The sequence below is a fragment of the Aspergillus fijiensis genome (assembly GCF_003184825.1).
Source record: "Aspergillus fijiensis CBS 313.89 unplaced genomic scaffold BO72scaffold_6, whole genome shotgun sequence".
Taxonomy (NCBI): Eukaryota; Fungi; Ascomycota; class Eurotiomycetes; order Eurotiales; family Aspergillaceae; genus Aspergillus; species Aspergillus fijiensis.
The window spans coordinates 138,534-153,681 of NW_024468982.1; the positions used below are offsets into that span (position 1 = coordinate 138,534).

Here is a 15,148-nt window from a genome sequence, read left to right on the forward strand (position 1 = left end):
TTGAGATGACGTTGGGTCACATCGTATGGAGATGTTGATGAAATCATGGCTGGCTGGGGAGGAGACACGACAGTCAACGAGGGACACTGACACTGATACTGACACTAGCCGCTCAGCGATACGAATTCCTAAACGGTTTGTCTGGCCCGAATCGTGTGCCACCATCAACAATTAATTCACCGGGCCCAGAGGTCCAGAAAATGCATACCCCAGGCAGTGTAGACACACTTGCTGGAAAGCTTAACATTTGAGAGAACAGACCATTGTACGAAGTACTGAGTAAGAATCACTGCATGCATGCATCATCGGCAGCTTCAACACTCAAGCTTGACCCGATTGGGGATGTCGGAGGTGGGGCAGAGCCGAGCTTAACTCCCACTGCAAGTCTCGATCAATACCACCTCCGTACGGAGTAAGGTATCTACTAGGTATCACGTATAACTAGATGGACAGTCTAGGCGCTCTCTCGACCTAGTAGCGACGCTAGAATGACAATGTGCGAAAGAATCATTTGTATCACCATCTATCTACCTTAGTATGCACCAAATTGATGCACTGCCACACTAATGTCAACGGTCTGGTCTCATGCGTTGGTCAGGGCTCGCTTGGCATGCTGATGTAGCCAATAAATAACCCTGCCCATGCTTTCCTATGACTGAGAACTCCGTGTCAAACAAGCCGTGTGCAAAGAAACGCTGCAGCTGCACTTGGAAATACACCATACAAAACGAAAGACCAATACCTCACTAAGTATGGATTGGCCATTCTGACACGAGTTCCTCGTCATTTGCAGTAATCCATCATTGCATTGACACGAAAAGGCCTATATCGACAACTGGTATAGATTGTATAAGATAAGAATTTCCAGGCACAGACATCTCATTCATGTCGCCCGAACAGAACGGAAGTCGAAGACATAAATAGCGCAAATATATGAAATACATCCTCCACTAACAACGACCTCTCACGGTCTAGGCTCCTCCCAAAGCTATCGATGTGGTCAGTACTAAACTGTGTCAAGCTACCCAAAGTATCGAAACTTACCGGCTGCATAAGCCAGATACCATGTCCGAGAGGCACCACCGTCAATCCAGCTGTAGTCGAAGTTGGACTGCGCGAAGAAATCCCACGAGGTTGTGGGATCGATCAGAGCCAAGTTGGCATACAAAACACCCTTCCAACCCCCAACCACGTTTGAAGCAGGGGTACTGGCAGTGCTGGCGAAGAGAGCATTCCACTCTTCGCGGACGAAGTTCTGCCTTCGAGTGAATCCGGAGAATGGCATGAGTGGCAACATGTGAATTCTAGATGAGTTAGTTGTTGATCCTGGCAGAAAGACGAAACAAACGGGAAGCCCCAACATACCCTTGAACATATTCAAGATTGGCACCAAAGTAGGTAGTGTGATCTACCTTGTTCTCAAAGAGCTAGATATTGTGTAAGTCATGCAACCATGAATGGGGCGATGGGATTGTCACTTACAATACCAGTCACCTTGTTCGCAATGAAGTTAGCAGGCTGGTTCTTATTGTCGCTTTCCAATAGGAAGTAGTTGTGCAAGCTGCGCCTCAGAATTCCCAACATCAAATTGCCTCGAGCTTCCAGACTGGGGTCGCTGATGGTCTTTCCCCACATTTTGAGCGCATAGGCAAACATAGTATCCTCGGAGGTAGACTCCTGGTCCTTGCCATCGAAGGATTCAAACAGTCCTTTGGCCCACGAATGTCCATTGAACCAATCGAAAGCGCGGGAAAATGGGAAGTATGGATCGTTGGCGGCGGAGTTTCCAGCATCCCGAACAAGCATGTTGACCCAGTCCTTGTTGGATGACAGCCAAGTCGGATCCAGAGAGCCTATGATAGCAGCTGCATGGATGAAGTAGCCATAGTGAAAATGGTGGTCATTGTAATAGGTATTTCCGAAATCAGCGCCCGAATCACCGCCGTAACTCGCCGATGACACCACACCCTTCCAGACAGTGTCATACACCAATGGGAATTGCTGCTGATTGGTGCTGAAGCGCGAAAAGGCAGTTTTCAGATTCTGCAATGCCGAGGCGGCCAGAGCAGGATCCCCGCCTAGCTTGTTCACAGTGTACACCAAGGTTGCGAACTTGCTCAGAGCTTTCCCACTGTAGTACATGCTGTTCAAGTTGGTCTGCGCGTCAATGCTCTGGTTGAGCTCCGTCGGTGCGACAGCCAAAATAACCTTCTGCGCTGCCGCCGAAATACTGTTCACATTACCCGAAGACGCGGACCATGGAGCAAATCCCATGTCGGTAGGAAGATCCGACTCGACCATAGTCCACGTTTCTCCAACGACCGCAATCGCATTTCCCTTGGTGGTTGTGCGAAGATTGATACTCGTCATCCGACTCTTCGTCGTGGCATCGAACGACTCAACATGATGAGGCAGAGCGTACATCATCAAGGGTGTATCCTGGGTCTTTGTCCCTGACTTAGCCCACGACAGCTGATACGTGCCTGTACGCGCATTCACCGTTCCAGAGATAGCAGCCTCGAGAGCAAAAACACCGGCTGAGCCGTCGAGCAACTTCTCCCCAGAGTCTCCACCAGGGTTCTTGGTGATTTGCACAAACCCGGACCACCCAGCTGGGCCGCGGAAGTTGGTGTTGGACTCCAACTGGAAATTAGGATCCTTGCCATCCTGCGGAACGGCATAGATAAGCCAGATGCTTCCATCCTCCATGGTGGCCTTATACTTGAAGATACCAATTCTTGGAGAGGCGGCCGTAACGACCTGTCTGAAGAAAACGCCAGTCTGAATTAGAGGCTGCAAGTTCGTGTACAGGCCGGTCACAAAGCCCATGCCTTGAACAAGGGGGACTGTGAGGCGCTGGCTAGACCCGCTATCTGGTTTCAGGACAGCATCCGCAGAGAACGGCAGGAGGTTCTCCCCAGTAAGCACCGTGGAAGCCTTCAGCTCTGTTGCCGATAAGATCAAGTGCTGAATGCCGATCGGGTTCACATAATACGAAATCGGGTTTCCAGGAATCTTCGAATTCGTCGGCCCGTTGGCGACCACGTTGGCCTCGTTGTGCCAAACTGCCATACCGAAGCTCTGTGCACTACCACTGCCTTTAGCCCAGGCAACGGCATATGGGTGAGTGAAAGTAGCATTAGTCTGCGATCCCAGGAAAATACCACTGTAGAACTTGTTGGTCTCAATTGGAGTGTTGACATTTTCCTGTGAGAGTCAGACGCGTGCTCTAACAGAACCGACCATTCGACTTACGATTCCTTTCTTTGGCACGGGGTGATCACCCCTCGATGTTACAACTGGAGGAATTGCCCCCGTAGCCAACGGAACAAATACATCTTGACCGCCAGACATTTGTGTAACTGAGCCTAAGGCCAGTCAATGTCAGACAGCATGCCACATATGACTCGACGCACAACTTACTTGGCAACACGGTTGATGGGGTAGAAGTAGCAGCGTTAGAAGTCTCGCTTGGCTCAGTGTCAGAATCAGTCGTAGTCGGGGTTGCAGTCGAAGGCTTGTCGGTGGAGGACACAGAAGTTGAATTATCATCCAAATCCTCGGATTCGTCGTCGGCGTCGTCGTTGTCGTCAATGTCAGTAGGGGTTGGTGTGGGTCTGTGCCCAGTCGGCCTATGAAAAGGACTGTCTTCTGTCGAGGTAGAATCTGCCGTTGGCACAATCGCTGGGGAGTCGGAATCACTGTCTTCGAAATCAGGTAATAGAAGATCAAGCAGATCTGCAGGACTCTCTAAGTCATGTAGCAAGTCGTTGAGATTATGCGGTACGTTTGTGACTGTCGGATAAGGTTGTAGCGACGTGCGGCCCTCGCGTTCGAGACTGGTAGGGTAATACTGGTTCATAGTGAGCAACAACAGATCATCAACCATATGATGGTCTTACTCACACCCTGCGCTTCGGGAATAAGTAGCCTCTCGTTTTGGGCCGGGGGGAATTGAGTCCTCAACGCGGTCGACGCGGATGATGTGATCTGTGGTGCTGAGTAGACCTTCTCTGCGGCCAACAGCCACGTTAGCAGAAGTGACTGGTGCCATTTCATTCGTCTCTCCATCTTGACTAGATGCGAAGACCAGAGCGCGGATTTCAAAAGCCAGCAGTCTCGGGATCGGTTCAGGGATAGTATCTCGATCGTTGATCTCGACGACGACAATGACCGGAGATGAGGTGTCCAAGCGATGCGAAAACAATGTAAAATGCAATGCAACTCGAGCGAACGGATATTAAGTAACAATTAAAGGTGTATATAGGATAGAAATAGGGAAGAATTGGCTAAAGAGTGCATCCAATTTCTTCCTCTGGTAATGAGAGCCAGTGCACTAGACACAGAGAAGGCGCCGACACACACCAAAATAGATATGAAAAAGAGTGTAAAGAAAGATTGAAGAGGAAGACGGGGGAAACAAAAGACTAAGCCAGACTGTACAGAAGGATTGCAGGTCCAAATAAATAGAAGAATGTCAACATTGCTTACCTGGTCAGATGTATAGATTCCCGTCTCGGCCAACAAGAATCTTAGCAGGCGCGAGATAAACTCCGCTCCTCGTGCATAAAGATACCAAGAAAAATAGTGATCTCCCAAGTCAGTTTACAGAAGGGGTATCACAGCACGTCGATCTGTCAGGGTATTAGCGACCACGAAGGCTTTAAAGCATAACAACTCATGGAGCGGAATGCAGGGTCGAGGAGGGGAGGAATGCATTAAAAGTCAGGCACAGCGGCAGCGGCTTATGCAGTGCACCTGGAGTCCGGCGGGTATGTGCATGGGATCTAGGTGGGTAAAACTTACAGGCAGACAGCTGATGGGAGCATATGATAATCAGATAGATAGTAGAGGTACAATTGGGAAGCGCAATCTGGGAGCCGAGACAAAAAAGGTTGTATTGATGTGTGTGTGTGTGTTGTGTAGTTACTTGAGTAGCAATAGAGGGGTGGGTGGACGGTAAGAAAACCATGGGATGACGGCGATGGCTGCGGGATGGAGCCGGGAGTGGAGCCCTAGGAACAAGGCAGCAGCGGCAGCACCAGCACCACCAGCACCAGCAGGAGCAACAATGATGATTCAGGCACAGTAACTAACTTAACAGGTACCTACTCCGTAGTAGTAGTAGTAGTAGTAGTAGTAGTAGTAGTAGTAGTAGTAGTAGTAGTAGTAGTAGTAGTAGTAGCATTCTTGTGAATACTCGCGACCCCTCCTTCTGACCTCTTCTACTCCGTACTGAGTACGAATACTAACTCCCAACTTCTACCTACTAGGATTGTCTTCCTTCCTAAAATTGAATTCAGTGTTACAGTGTGCCCTTACCCCAAGAAAATGACCACCAGCCTTCCTTTACGAAGGCTGGAAGGAATGTCCCCCTCCCATGCTAAGGAAAGCCTAAGCTTAATGTCTGCCTCCCAGCCATCGTCATGCACATTCCACCCGTCAGCCTTCACTGTATACGACATGAGTTCAAATGCGAAGTAGCCTGGCTGGTTGTGTCGATGTGACTGTGACAATAATCTGTTTCAAACTCAACGTCCATGTGGTCCGACCTGCAGCCCCGGAGCTGAGTGTCGCATGAGGCTGACGGTTCACCCGACCAGATCAGCTCCAGCCAAGCACTGCTAAACCGTCAACCTTAAAACCCAATTGGGGATGACCAACCCCGGAGACTACTAAATACCAAACCATAGATGGCGTTACTATGTTTTAATCTCGAACTTGTTCTTGGTTTTTCATTCTGCTTCTTCTTAGAGGCAGACGCTTGTCGACGATCGCATGCACCGACAAAATCGAAAATTGCGCCTTGCTTAATTGCCGCATCATGCGGAGATTGCTACAGAATCAACTCTCTTTGACAGTATTCTTCAAGCTGACTTGGTATCATGACTCCATTCGACTCCACAATTCTTCATAAGGACAATGTACAGTGCGGGCAAGACGGTACAACACCGTCTAACCCTATCAAATGAGAAAAAGCCCACCAATATCTTGTATGAAACGAACCACTGACCTGCAGTCAAAGCAAACGATGCATCTAGACCATGGGCTTCTGCATGGGCTTGATGACACCCTGCTTGATCATCACGCGAGGCTTGGTTGCAATCTGGAAAGTCTCCTTGGTAGACCATTCGGGACCAATAGGAAGACGGAGAGACCTTTCGTATTGCTGTCTGGTCTCGAATTGGTGAGGAAGCTGAGTGGCCATATACTTGTTGTTCTGGGACGGCATAAGACATTAGTTTGGATATTCGCATGCAACTGATCTGGCGGCGATTATTCTCACCTTCTTGATTCGTTTCTCATTGATGATGACTCGGGATAACTTAGCATCTTTCCGGTCTTCAGGCTTGACTCCCTCCACCTTAGTCAAGAAACGCTTCTGACGCTTCTGCTGTTTCTTGCTGATACCATCACCAGCCCAGCTGCCCCAGCCAGGCAGGGTGTTGTCGATAATCTGGTCACCCTCTTCTTTGATAGTATCAAGCTTCTCTTGCTCGAAGTCCTGCACGACCTCGTCACCCGCGAACGCTCTTTTCACGAGATCGTGATTCTTGAGAAGCACCGGTACACCGTCTTCATCGCTGTCGTAACCTTCGGCGTCAACGGTCTTGGTTGTTGCGACTGGTTTCTTTTGAACCTTGGAAACACCCTTAGCACCAGCAGGGCTCGGCTGGGCATCTTCAAGCGTGATGTCGACCGTCTGCTGAGTATCGTCTGCTGTCACCCTGCGATTATTCCTGGTAGTTTGCACCAACCATGGGTTTTCCTCCACTGGGGATTCTTCTCGTTCCGCAGCCTGGCTCAAAGGCCGAGCGTTGGACTTGTTTTTGTTGGGAGCCGGTCCCTTCGTCTGCGGACGGTCAAGAACAATCTTCACGTCCCGGTCGATTTCGTGCACATCTGGCTCCTCGTCTGATCCCGGAGCTTCTTCGAACTCATTGCGAGGCGCGGCTTTGAGCTTGCTCTCTTTGGCAGACTCATCCTTTTCAGACTTGCCGAACTTGCGTCGTCCAACCTCAGATTCGGCCTCTGACTGGGATTCCTCACCATGTAATTCACGGTTAAGACGTCGGATCTCTGCATCATTCTCTGCTTTGCGAGCAGCCTGTGCATTCTGCATGAATTTCATGTTCATCAGATTCGCATGAGGACCCTTGTACTCCCCTGCATCGTCTCCGTCGTCCCCTTCAAGCTTGCTGAGTTTCTGGCGGATCTTGCGCTTCTCAGCATCGGAGGCAGCTTCCTCGTCCCAGGGATCCTCGTCCTCCGACTCGGAACTAGAAGATCCGAGATAATCTTCGTCGCCGGTTGTGACTCTCTTGCCTTCGATTCTCTTGCGTAGTTCCTCCTCGCGCAATGCTTGCTCCTGCGTACCACGTCGAGCATCTTCATCCCATGCAGTGCGACCGGTCTGCTTCAGGCTCTTTGCCCACTTGCTTTCCTTGTGCTTGGAGCCCATTCTCGCCTCCGCTCTCAACCGCTCGTTCTTTTCTCTTTCCAGCTCATCTAGATCAACACCGGCTTCCAGCAGAGCCTGTCTTTCTTGAAGTTCCAGTTTCTCGCGTTCCTTTCGATGAACCCGGCGATAAGACTTGCTCTTGATCTTCTTGATCCGTTTTGCGCGTACTTCCTCCCGAAACAATAGATCACGCCTTTTCCGTAGTTCGGCTCTGCGGGCCTGAATTTCTTCAATTGGTAGTCTGCGCTCCTGTAATTCTTCCATTTCCTGCAACTGATCTTCAGCCGACTTGCCATTTGTCTCCGCAAGCCCACTTTCAACAAGAATATTCTGAATCGTACTTTCGAGGTCCGTCCGTGGCTGAGGTGCGCTCATACGATGCGCCTGGTTCGCATCTGGATCCGGCAAAGGAAACATGAGATGCTCAGCCCGACGATTGGCCTTGACGGTCTCGAGCCACCGGTCAAGTGTTTCCTTGCTCTTTTCATATGCAGCCGCTCGATCCAGGCGATCCTGCTGGCGCTTTGCGAGGGGGGCATCTAGTTTCCCGGGAATACCGGACGACTTCTTAGGTGCAGATGCATCGGAGTCAACGTGCTTCAATGAGCTTTTGAGCCGAGAGTCCGTGATGGAAGGCAGAAGATCGGCAACTGTCAGCTTGCGCGTAGATGTCAAGCCGAATTCAGTCGGGGCCCCTTGTTCTTGCCCACCACCTGTCTTCCGTTTCGATTTGGGGGCAGCTTGCGTATTCATAGAGTCGACGAAGCTTTGCAATTTCGCGAGCCCATGCTGCTGATCGTCATCGTTTTCGTCTTCGGAGACAGATAGAGCGCTGTCATCGTCGGAGTCGCTTTCTTCAGTATCGCTGTCATATTCTTCGGAATCATCGCTTCCTGACGCCTGCTTCGATTTGGACTTTGCATTCTTGGCTTCCTCCTCCTCCTTTTCCATGGCGGTGTTCATGTCCCAGGCAGTAGCCAGGTCGACTGCGTCCTCTCCGAGGTCATCATCTTCGTCTAGCTCATCGTCGTCGTCTTCTTCGGACTCATCCACATCTTCAGACAAAGTAATCTCACGAACACGCTTTTTCTTCTCGGGAACCTTGTGTTTTGGCTTGGAACTGCCACGGAAGGTGAAGCTCTCGAATCTTTCCTCGTCGCTAGAGCCTAATGCTTCGTCACTGTCAATATCCTCGTCATCATCGCTGTCCACCTCGCCCAGTCTCCACCGATTTCCTTCACCGTCGCTGCCGAAATTCGATCCCATCTCCGACTCGTCATCACCGGTTCGACGGCGCTTGTTATCCGGTGTGTCTGAGTCTTCGGGATCGCGACCGATGTTTCGCTTGCGTTTGAACTGATCGTCATCTTGTTGTCCGAAACGACTCCGTCTCATCTTAACTTTCGTGGGGTATTGACTTTCGGCGATGGAAAAGGCATTCAGCATCTTTCCGGACGTCTTCTTCTGGGAGGGTTTCTTCGAAGAAGACTGGTCGCGGTTCCGGTCTTTCGGACCGCGCAGTTGCGTCTGTTGGCGAGGCATGGTTGTTGGCCCTCGCTCTGGGTGGCGATATCACCGGTGGAATTATCTGTATGGGTGAAAGACACTTCGATGGAAAGATATGCTGATGTGTCGTGGATTATATGTCCATGCACCGGTTTTGCGCAGGGATATTGTTGTATCCGACTGCAATGCGGTCGATTTTTTTTTCTAATGCGGAACAGAGAAAAAAAGGTTCTTGGCGGGGCGGAGATACTCCTAGCGCCGCCCGACTTCCAGAAGAGCCTTTTTGTCCGCTGACCGTCCGTTCGTCCCCCCATTCTCCGCAAAACAGTGAATGTGAAGGCCCACGCAAAGACTGTCGACCGCTCCAATCCTTCCGCCATGTTCAAACCCTCCAAGCCGATGATGGCGCGCTTGCGCCTGACCACGAAGCAGGTCAATGGCGGCTACTACAAAGGAAACCGGACCGGCTCCATGGGTTACTTCGCAAAGAATGGATCCTACGTGATCGACTGGAAGAAAGTCCGCACATATGTTGTCCCCGAGAACCTGGATCAATTCAAGGTACGAGAGTCAGGCTTAACGTGGATGATGATTCCATGAAGCTAATTTGTCTATCCATGATCAGCTCACCCCGTTCGTCACAAGAGTCATGAGCCCGACGCAATCCAAGTACACTCGACAGCTTGAGAAGAAAGGCAGGATCATCACGGTTGAGCGCGCTCTCGAGGGCAAGGACTACCTGGACATGTGGGCGCTTGATAACGGCCGGGAGGTCCTTGAACAGGAGCAGATTGACAAGCAGCTCGCGATAGAGGAAGAGCGCAGGGCTGCCCAGGCCGCGAAGGCCGCGAAGGCTGCGGAGGCTGCGAAGGAGGCTGAGGCCGCTGCCAGGAAAAAGGCTAGAAAGGCGGCTTGGGCAGTTATCCACAAGGAACAGGAGCAGGCCAAGCTTGCCGCCGAAGCCGCAGCGACTAAATCGACGACATCATGAAATACCCGCAGAAGAAATACGTTGATTCCGAACCAAGTCTATCACTGCTTACGGCAGTCGCTCACCCCTGGCTACAGCGGTAGCCAACGGTGGCTCAACGAGGCATGTTGGCTCTCACGCTGGGGGGGGTGTTTCAGCTTGTCCTCATGCGCTGGTTTGTGTGGATTGTATCATATGTATAGTGGTTTGTTTGTGGTGCTGGAGGGCTGTCGCGATGGTCCATGTGGACTTCACATCAGCCAGGGCGCAGAGGGGCTGACAGGTTGCTATCGCCTACTGGGTCAGCATCTCATAAATGCATGTATTGGTTTTGGGGCGTCTCTCGGGTTTTCTTGCAGTTCAGCAATTGATCATACAGTCTTGCTTTCTTCTCCGAGTACCTGGATTTTCTTGAATCGAATTAAATAGACCTTCGATCTGGGAATAGATGATCTGCTCAGAAGCAGATCACGGCTGCGGTTTATTGATTACACACTTCTTCTGTATCTCGCATCCATAATCTGCTAGGTTGGCACGGTTTGCCAGTAGCTCATAGGTCTGCAAGCGAGTACAATGATTGAGCCTGTTTCGCCGAGCTTGCAGCCAAATACCCGATGGTAACCAAGTATATATATATCCATCTCGCGGCTCGTGTAGGCTTCAGCAAGCTAGAAGTTACCCACACAATGTTGCTAGCTTAATTCACAGTCCCCTCCTGTTGAGATTCGTCGAAGGCGTGGTCAACAGAATAGCACTATTAAAGCATCATCATATGCATGGTTGGTAATCTGCAGCAAGTAAAAGCCCGTGCCCGTGGCATTGTGGAGAGTGGCATTAGTGAAAACGGTGCGGCAGATGGTGCGTGGCCGTAAAAGGCCGCTCCGCACCCGCTCGGCCAAGTCGGCGTAAGTTAAGTTAGTAGTTGGAAGTAACTTAAATAATGGCATAAGAATAGCCCAATCCATCATCCACCCATTTCCCCTCCATCGCTTCCAAACGCTTCGCTGCATATCCGGGCCTTTTCCTTACATTCTGCGGCATGGGGTCGTCTGTGTCATGCTTATCCTCCCCCTCGCAATAAATTTAATCTTGTCATATCGATCATTGCTTCCTCCGGACTCGACGTGAACTCGGGCGAGCTATGTTTCAGTCATTTACGGGGAACTCCCGCCGTCCACGGCAGGTCAACCTTGGGGGCCGCAACACGAACCCTTTCGCCGCATATCCCTCCGGCAGACAGAATCCTCACGGCGCAGGGCCTCAGAATACGCTTGCAATCGCCCAACAGGAACGGGCACTCAGACAACAGGAGAGAGAGCGATTAGGGGCGAGCCGGACCATACAACGGACATGGAGGGGTTATCGGAGCAGGAAGATAACGCGCAGTGCGTGGCGGACCGAATGGGATGCCACGGAGACGCAGGCGACTGAGGGGCTTTTCTCCTTCGAAAGCCTTCTCAAGCAGCAAGATGCGTTTCTCCAACGGCCTCACCGCTATGCTACGGCCGCGGCTTGTTTGTCGCAGCTGCGCTTGCTGGTGCAGTTCTTGGAACCGTGGAACAGTGAAGATGTCCTCCGGCTGGTGTACTTCTCGGGCGTCTTCCAGAAGACCTTGAACGAAGTCCCGACGATAGCGACCGAAGGAGAATGGACGACGCCGTTGAATCGACTGGCACGATTGACCCTTCGTGTGCTCCGTACCGCGACCACCCCGACGCTGCCGGCGTTCGCGGTCGGTCCCCTTCTCCAGCTGCTTATCTTTCTTACGGGTCTCATACCGAAGCAAATAGCTCATCTCGCCCATGACTATTACTCTGTCATGAGGATCCTGACAACAGACAGAAAGTCTCAACTCTCCGGAGACAGCCTTGTCGAGTGTGTCCTGGCTGTGCTTCGACCTATCACTTCCAAAACCCTCACAGCTTATGAGTGGTTTGCAAAGTCCTATTTGACCATTCCAAACCTGCCACAGTATCTCGGTAGCTTGGATAGCCTGGCCAACAGTATCAACTATAAGCTTCTGACTTCCGCTCTTAATCCGCTGCAGTCGTATTTTCGTGATCGTCAGCGCGAGGATACAGATTCTTGTCTCTGGATGCTCGCTTACTTTATCTACTTCCATCGTTTTGTATTGGGAAGCCAGGCCGGGCAGCAAGCTCCGGATACTGGCTTCGTCAAGGTCGTATCTGACATGCTCAATTCCACTGCAATGCATATATCACGACGGATGGAACAGGATGACCCTAATGACATCGATGACGACTCCGAAAGAGCTCCCCTGCATCCCTTCATCAAGGATCAGCTCATCAGCCTTGTCAACCAGAACAGCATTACAGGCCTTCTTTCCCAACTCCAGTCCACACAGCTTTCACAAGGTGAGCTGGCGGATTCTCAGTCGGATGCATCTCGAGAAGCAAAGATCCTTGCTACCTATGCACTGACGTTGTTGCGGGTGTTCCCTCGGCGGGGTGACGATATCCGCATGTGGCTCTATCTAGGCTCAGCTACATCGGATCAACAACCGATAGGCCAACAGGGCACCAAAATCCCAGCCATCAAGTACTTCTGGCATGCATCCAGGTCTAGCCGAATCTTTACTGCCATCAGCCAAGACTCAACCAAGGTGTTGCCTCTCTTGAAGCCTGTCGAGGACTCAATGGATTCCAGATTTCGGGGAATGTCCCAGACAGAGAGGGATGAAGAATGGACTATCATCCTTCTTTTCCTTGAGCTCTATACATTTGTACTCAAGGTGATGGACGACGAAGAGTTTTTCTCCAATGAGTCGTCTTTCACTGCTTCCTCAAATACCAGGGTGTCGTGGACTAAGGAGAGTGCATTGCCATTGACAGACATCAAGGAGATGACACTCTTCCTGAAGAATCTGGGCTTCACACTGTACTGGAATTCAGCCGATTTGAATGAGCACGAAACTGTTCAGGGTACCGGTGGAATTCGAAGCTACTTCAGCTCCTCCGCGCTACAGTCTGATCCTGTGGCTAGCGTCAAAGAGATCGAGACGAAGAACAAGGAGAAAGGTCTTCCTGGCGTTACGGGCATTCCGCTTGACTATTTCAAGGGTCTTGTCACAGGTCTTTTGAGGATGATTCACGAGCGAGATTCGAGAAGGAAGTTTCTCCCCGACGGGCACTGGTTGATGACAAGCCGTTTCGACATGGAGGGGTTCATCCCCGCTGTTGTTGCGGAGGAAGAGAACCGACACCAACTTCAAGATGAGGATGACGAAGGACAGGGCGATCTCACGCCTGATGCTCTTCTTGAACCATCCTTAGGGCTCATCGGCACCGGCCGTGCTCAGCAAACCCGTCGGATTGAGGCTTTAAGGCGCCGTCAACAACAGGCTGCTCGCCGGAAGCAGCTGGAGGCAGTAGCACCGCGACTCGAAATTCTAAGGAACATGCCCTTCTTCATTCCATTCGCAACAAGAGTCCAGGTATTCCGCGAGTTTATATACCGCGATCAGATCCGCCGGAGACACGGCTTTGTCGATCCAGATGCTTGGCGTATGTCCGTGGCCGAAGCCACGATGGGCCGCATGATTGACGGGCGCCCTGCTGCACAAGATGTCCTAAGTCGACACCATGCGAATATCAGGCGCGAGAGTGTGTTCGAGGATGCATTTGAGGAGTTTTACGAACTGGGCGAGGGCCTCAAGGAGCCGATCCAGATCACCTTCATCGACAAGTGGAACACTGCGGAAGCTGGGATTGATGGCGGTGGTGTCACCAAGGAATTCCTGACCAGTGTGACCAGCGAAGCTTTCAAATCCAGGAACGAGATGAGTTTGTTCGAAGAGAATGACCAACACCTGCTCTATCCCAACCCGACAGCGGTTGAGCAACGGAAAGAGCTACTAAGACAAGTAGGCTTCATTGAAAACAGCCCAGATTGGAACGAAAAAGTACGGGAGTTACTTAGACGATATGAATTCCTTGGCCGGATCATTGGAAAGTGCATGTATGAAGGCATCTTAGTCGATGTCAACTTCGCGCCGTTCTTCTTGCTCAAATGGGCATTGACAGGAGGGGCAGGTTCAGCTCAGCGAGAATCTGCTTATCGTGCGAATCTTAACGATCTGAAGGATCTGGACCAGGGGCTCTATCAGGGCTTGGTAAGTTTCTAAGTATTAAACAACCTTGTGCCGCAGTCACTGATTCGTATCTGATTGCAGCTTCAATTGAAGAACTACCCGGGTGACGTGGAGGATTTTTCGTTGAACTTCACTATTACCGACACTATACCTCTTCCTGGTTCTGGCAGTCGAACCATCACTCGCGATCTGAAAAGCCAGGGGTCCGACATACCCGTCACGAACCAAAATCGACTGGTATACATATCCTACATCGCTCGTTATCGCCTCCAGGTCCAACCTGCGCTGCAGACCAACGCTTTCCTGCAGGGACTCGGCCAGATCATACAACCCTCATGGCTGTCCATGTTTAATCAGACGGAGCTGCAGACTCTCGTGAGCGGCGACCGAGGAGACATTGATGTCGCAGACCTGAGACGTAACACGCTCTATGGCGGGGTATACACAATTGGAGATGACAACGAAGAGCATCCTACGATCAAGCTATTCTGGGAAGTGATGGAAAAGATGACCAATGAACAAAGACAGAACGTGCTTCGGTTTGTCACCTCCACTCCTCGGGCGCCTTTGTTGGGTTTCAGCCATCTCAACCCCCGCTTCAGCATCCGTGACTCGAGTGAGGATCAGGAGCGACTCCCTAGTACCAGCACCTGTGTCAATCTCCTCAAGCTTCCACGGTACAGCAATGCTGACGTATTGCGAGAGAAACTTCTTTATGCTGTCAACTCTGGAGCCGGCTTCGACTTGAGCTGAGTTTTGAGACTGTTTTTGTCAATAGAGCTTTTGCATGCGTGTTTGGCGTGTGCCCATTCGAACCTCTTTGTTTTTAGTTGGCATAGCTAAGGCGTCATGGTGACCTGTGTTTCATGGTTCTTGTCGTTCTTCATCTTTGTTGATTGCGAATTGCTCATCCTGGTCCCATATTGCACATGAGAGAGAGAGAAGAAGAGTACGTATGGATGATGAGTATTTCCGGAACAGCTCTTGTCCAGTTCTAAGTTTCGGGGATCATGACAGCTAATAATCATACTGTTTATAAGTATGGTACTCGATCATCACTGCCAGGCTGTAGTATTTCAGGTGTCCAAGTTGACACCTG

The 15,148-nt window shown here is 50.9% G+C and overlaps 4 protein-coding genes across 4 annotated transcripts; 2 read left to right on the forward strand and 2 right to left on the reverse strand.

The window, feature by feature from the left end:
* Positions 1-1,021: 1,021 nt before the first annotated feature.
* On the reverse strand, positions 1,022-4,071 carry BO72DRAFT_369569 (glucan endo-1,3-beta-D-glucosidase; the record flags this gene model as incomplete). The annotated part of the gene is made up of 6 exons (XM_040940923.1): positions 1,022-1,304; positions 1,366-1,427; positions 1,483-3,207; positions 3,256-3,368; positions 3,424-3,853; positions 3,907-4,071. The coding sequence occupies 6 exons, from the start codon at positions 4,069-4,071 to the stop codon at positions 1,022-1,024; spliced, it is 2,778 nt and encodes a 925-aa protein (XP_040805084.1).
* Positions 4,072-5,797: 1,726 nt separating this feature from the next.
* Positions 5,798-9,141, reverse strand: BO72DRAFT_444627 (UTP14 family protein). The gene is made up of 2 exons (XM_040943861.1): positions 6,287-9,141; positions 5,798-6,220 (listed from the first exon to the last, which is right to left on the reverse strand). Exons 1-2 carry the CDS (start codon positions 9,002-9,004, stop codon positions 6,038-6,040), a joined length of 2,901 nt encoding a protein of 966 aa, XP_040805085.1. The 5' UTR covers positions 9,005-9,141; the 3' UTR covers positions 5,798-6,037.
* Positions 9,142-9,268: 127 nt separating this feature from the next.
* Positions 9,269-10,430, forward strand: BO72DRAFT_421298 (mitochondrial 54S ribosomal protein mL41). The gene is made up of 2 exons (XM_040942760.1): positions 9,269-9,529; positions 9,594-10,430. The coding sequence occupies exons 1-2, from the start codon at positions 9,347-9,349 to the stop codon at positions 9,957-9,959; spliced, it is 549 nt and encodes a 182-aa protein (XP_040805086.1). The 5' UTR covers positions 9,269-9,346; the 3' UTR covers positions 9,960-10,430.
* Positions 10,431-10,914: 484 nt separating this feature from the next.
* On the forward strand, positions 10,915-15,111 carry BO72DRAFT_444628 (uncharacterized protein). Its single transcript, XM_040943862.1, has 2 exons — positions 10,915-14,070; positions 14,131-15,111. The coding sequence occupies exons 1-2, from the start codon at positions 11,080-11,082 to the stop codon at positions 14,800-14,802; spliced, it is 3,663 nt and encodes a 1,220-aa protein (XP_040805087.1). The 5' UTR covers positions 10,915-11,079; the 3' UTR covers positions 14,803-15,111.
* Positions 15,112-15,148: the final 37 nt, after the last annotated feature.